The sequence below is a fragment of the Olea europaea genome, unplaced genomic scaffold (assembly GCF_002742605.1).
Source record: "Olea europaea var. sylvestris unplaced genomic scaffold, O_europaea_v1 scaffold3172, whole genome shotgun sequence".
NCBI classification, from domain to species: domain Eukaryota; kingdom Viridiplantae; phylum Streptophyta; class Magnoliopsida; order Lamiales; family Oleaceae; genus Olea; species Olea europaea.
In genome coordinates, this window is record NW_019250530.1 from 1 (window position 1) to 5,074 (window position 5,074).

The 5,074-nt window shown below is 44.6% G+C and overlaps 1 protein-coding gene across 1 annotated transcript; it reads left to right on the forward strand.

Moving 5' to 3' along the window:
• The first annotated feature begins 1,163 nt into the window (after positions 1 to 1,163).
• LOC111385478 (PI-PLC X domain-containing protein At5g67130) lies at positions 1,164 to 2,383 on the forward strand. The gene has a single exon (XM_023009868.1). The coding sequence runs from the start codon at positions 1,165 to 1,167 to the stop codon at positions 2,245 to 2,247; it is 1,083 nt and encodes a 360-aa protein (XP_022865636.1). The 5' UTR covers position 1,164; the 3' UTR covers positions 2,248 to 2,383.
• Positions 2,384 to 5,074: the final 2,691 nt, after the last annotated feature.

The window sequence follows — 5,074 nt, forward strand, 5'->3', positions numbered from 1 at the left end:
AATCATATTTTCACGAGCAGCAGCATCTCCGACCAGGTATGGCAGCACTTTGGAGACATCTTTTAGATACCTATGACTTCAGGAGAGGGGGTCAGACAGGGGTTCCAGAGATGGCGGTATTCTGGACAGCACGTTTGTCGTGGACACATTCGTATTATCATTCCTCTATTGGTATTTTGGTTTCTATGGACTGAGAGGAATGATGCGAAGCATAGAGGTATTCGTATGGTGGCCAGACGTATTATTTGGAGGGTCTACCGCATGATCTCCTTCCTTCATATGGGAGGACTATTCCGAGTTGAGCATTAGCGAGGAGATGTTACACTTGCATCCTTTTTTGGAATTTCTTTGACCCGTCCTCTCCCACCACCACCTATTATGGTTGTTTGGCGCACTCCACCTATTGGATCCTACAAGATCAATACTGATGGATGCGTCAAAGATGGATTTGCAAGTGGTGGAGGCATCATTAGGGACCACGCAGGATACTGTATCAGGGCATTCTCAGCATCGTATGGCCCATGTTTCATTTTGGAGGCTGAGCTCAGAGCCATACTAGATGGGCTTCTATTGGCCAGAGGACTTGGGATATCAACTATTTGGATTGAGGTAGATTCAATGCTGGCCATTCACTGCATCACCAAAGGTGGAGGACCATGGACGATTCAGGGTATTCTAAGACAGATCAGAGACGTCATTCGCCTTGACAGAGACACAGTTTCTCATATCTACAGAGAAGGTAACCAGGTTGCAGATTCTCTTGCTTCAGAGGGTTGGGATCACCAGCATTACCAAGAATATGGACCACTTGACCTGCCCCGACAAATTAGGGCATTGGTGCAGATCGACAGATATGGATTGCCCAGCTTTAGAGGTTCGTAGTTTAGGCAATCATTTTTTTATTTTTCTTGTACAAGGGAGTAGTACTTCCTCATTTACTTTGTTCATTTTTAATTTTTCATTTGTTGCACTGTTGCTTTTTGGAGGTCAGGTTTATGCCCCCCTCCTTTCCTGTACTCTTGATTTTTATGAAATAAACATGGTTGGGGAACCCTTAACCCCCATCGACCTTCCTTGGGGGACCCTAAAAAGTCATTAAGGATGTGTGGATGTCTTTACAAAAAAAAAAAAAAAACCCTAAACCCTAAAACCCTAAAGCGGTCGATGGGTGTAAAGAACATTTTCGCTCTTGTAACGGCGTCCCTGCTGTTCACAGTCGGCGTCGCCTGCTCAAAAGGATTATGCAAGATCGGCGATGAATGTTCAACTAATGGAGATTGTCAAGCCGGGCTCTTTTGTTTTTCATGTACAGCTTCATTTTCAGGCTCTAGATGTGTGAGATCAACTGCCACAAACCAATTCCAGTTACTGAATAATTCTCTTCCATTCAACAAGTATGCATTTTTGACTACGCATAATGCTTTCGCGATCGATGATGGAGTTCCAAGACTTACCTTCACTAATCAAGAAGACAATATCACTCAACAGCTAAATAATGGAGTTCGTGGACTGATGCTTGATACATACGATTTTAAAGGAGACGTGTGGTTGTGTCATTCTTCTGGAGGCGAATGCCACGATTATACAGCATTTGAACCAGCTATAGACACGTTGAGGGAAATCAAAGAATTTTTGTCTGCAAATCCGTCAAAAATTGTGACATTGATATTGGAAGACTATGTCAAGGCATCAAAGGGATTGACAAAGGTGTTTACAGATTCAGGATTAATGAAGTACTGGTTCCCATTGTCCAAAATGCCTAAAAATGGTCAAGATTGGCCATTAGTTAGTGACATGGTTGCTAATAACCAAAGGCTACTTGTATTTACTTCCATTCAATCTAAGGAAGCCAGTGAAGGAATTGCATATCAATGGAATTACATGGTTAAAAATCAATATGGAGATGGTGGAATGAAGGCAGGAAGTTGCTTTAATCGTGCGGAATCATCAGTTCTTAATGATACAAGTAAATCACTAGTTTTGGTTAATTACTTTAGAAGTGTGCCCATAAAGCTATTAGCATGTGTACAAAACTCTGGAGACCTCATTAACATGCTACCAACCTGTCATGATGTTGCTGCTAATCGTTGGGCTAATTTCGTGGCCGTCGATTTTTACAAGAGGAGTGAGGGAGGAGGAAGTTTCCAAGCGACGGACACCTTAAATGGGGAGTTACTCTGTGGGTGTAACAACGTACACGCATGTGTTGTGGGATCAACTTCAGGAACATGCAATTCTGTACAATAATGAATTGATTTCACTATCTTATAAAATGCATTTGGACCATAATTTTTCAACAAGTGTATAATATACATTTCGATGGTATTGTGCATTTCAGTCCTATATTTGGACTCGACCAACACTATTTTGATCAATCTTCTTACATCTTTGTGTCTGTGAAAAAAAAAACCCTAAACCCTAAACCCTAAACCCTAAACCCTAAAACCCTAAACCCAAAACCCTAAACCCTAAACCCTACGGCCCACAACCCCCACAAGGTTAAAAAAAAACCACTCTCTACCTCCAAAACGCTCTCCCTTCTCTCTAGAATGGGAGAAAACCTCCAAAACTCAAACAAACCTGATCCACCACCGAAACCACCGGATTGCACCACTCCAAGTGGTGGAAAATCATCACCAACAACCACCCAAACATCTCCTATAACACCAATATCAGATTCAACCCCCAAGTCAATAGATCTAAGTTTGAAAAATCATGGCACGAATCCCAATGTCATCAAAACACCCACTTCTGATCAGAATTTGGATATGGGACCACCGCCAATGAACTCAGAAGGCCCAAAAACCCCTGGGGTGGTGTCCTCGACGTCCAATTTCGCCGGAATTGAAACTTTGGAAAAAGTGCAGCCCGAAACTGATTTTGAAATTAATTCTCGTACGAACCTCCAACAGAGACACGCGCCACATATTCAGAATTTCCATGAAATGATGAAACTCCGGTCAAAAAATCACGCCAATCGGAGGTCGGACGCTCCTGTTACGGCACCAAACGTAAACGGGCAGTTTGTCGAAAAATTGCGATTTCCGGCCTCTACGGTTCTCACCTCGGGAAACGCGCCTGACCGCGTTATTCAGCATGAAATTCCGCACAAGACTGTTGAAAATCATCAAATTCTGCCTCCGGTTGATTTTGGCCGGAAAACGGAGCCGCTAGCGGCCGGCCGGCGGCATTCCGGTGACCCTCCGGCAACTTTTATCCAAAATATTCTTCCAGTTAATCTAAATCCATTTTCGTCATTGGTTTTTCCACATGAGGCCCAGACAGTGCTCAATCAGGGACGAAAGACCTATGCTACTGCAGTTACTAGCCGTCCAAGCCTATCTCAAGCTGAGCGGAGTTCACGGAAGTCGTTTACATCGGTCATACAGGGTATAGATGACTCTTCCACTGCTGGGTTTGCTGCTAAAGAACCCTTTATACATATGGGTGAGCCGGCAGTGATTTTGACTGAGTCCGAGGAGGCTACACTTGCTGATCCTTACAAGTATACACTTGTGGGGAAATTTCCACATCGCAAGCCAACCATGAAGAAGGTACGTGAGAATTTTTCTAAGTTTGGGTTCCATGGTTGTTTCGAGGTGGGACTGATTGACACAACACACATTCTTATACACCTTACACATGAGGAGGATTACAGCAGGCTTTTTCTTAAACCTTCATGGTATATTGACGGTTGTCCAATGAGAGTCCTTAAGTGGACATGTGACTTTACAACTGAGCAAGAGACTCCGATAGTTCCCATTTGGGTATCGTTCCCTCTGCTTCCAGTACATTTACGTGCGAAGGGGTTCCTTTTCGCCTTATCTAGGGCAATAGGAATGCCCTTGAGAATTGATGAGGCCACCACCGACTTGAGACGACCTAGTGAGGCAAGGGTGTGCATTGAGGTGAATTTGGGGCATAAGTTGCCCGACAGGGTTTGGATTAAGCGCGCTGATAACTGTGGCTTCTCGCAGACAGTTATCTATGAGAAGCGGCGAATTTTTTGCTTCTCTTGTAAACACTTGGGGCATTCTTATGATCAGTGTACTACGGTTCCTCCTCCTCCTCCTACAGTTGTTGTGCACCCCCCTGTTCGACCCCCTATTACTAGGACTGATAAGGATAAGGGCAAGGTGACGTTTGTGGAGCCAAAGAAGCAGTGGGTTCCAGTTTCAGCAGTGCCTTCTGTGCTTCCCACTACTACTACCGCAGTTGTGACAGAGTCAGAATCTGCATCAACAGTTCCTACCTCTACTCGTATCACAGTTAATCCAGAGGTACCTCCGTATATTCATTCAGTTGCTGAGCCTACTCCAAATGCTCCTATCGAGGTACCCACTTCTCCTATTATTACTTCCATAGCTCCTATTACCACAGCTACTACTGATGTACCCCCTGAGCCGACACATATGAGTTCTCCACCATTGAAGACACACACAAATGGTACTCAATCAGCGCAGGGATCAGGTACCGGGACAGTTCCTCAAACTACTCTTGCACAGGGGTTGTTGGCTGAGATCAGCTCAGAGCGACATGGTGTCAAGCATATGCTGATTGATCACTTTAAGAAGGACCATGGAATGAAAGTTGGATCTACCATGAGATTTGCTATTGAGGACTTGGTTTTTAAACTCTTTGGAGAGGGACCTTCTGTGAGTAAGACTCCTACGCAGACACCTTCACCTAGTCCTTCTATCACAGCTCCTACACACAATAAGGTGAAAGAACATATACAGAGAGACATGGATGGCATGGGACTTGGAAACTGCATGCAAAATGCAGAGGACGATGTCCCTACAGCAAGCAGGTCAATCTCCCATGATTCAGATGTCGTAGCACAGAACACCATGAGATTAGACGCACCTACGACTAGTACAATGAGATCAGATGCACCCGCTTTTCGCCCGACATTCAGTGCACCACCATCTGAACAGTTCTTACCACCAAAGCAGGCTCCTACATGCAGGCGAGACCCCTCTCCAAAGAGTGAGCCAGACATCGCAGACTACTATGATCCGGAAATGTTTCAAACCAGACGCATGACTCGATCAATGTCTATGTACTACCACCC

What these genes read in the sequence shown, in the direction of transcription:
- LOC111385478 (XM_023009868.1), top strand. Translation starts at nt 1,165, where the DNA reads ATGGGTGTAAAGAACATTTTCGCTCTTGTAACGGCGTCCCTGCTGTTC.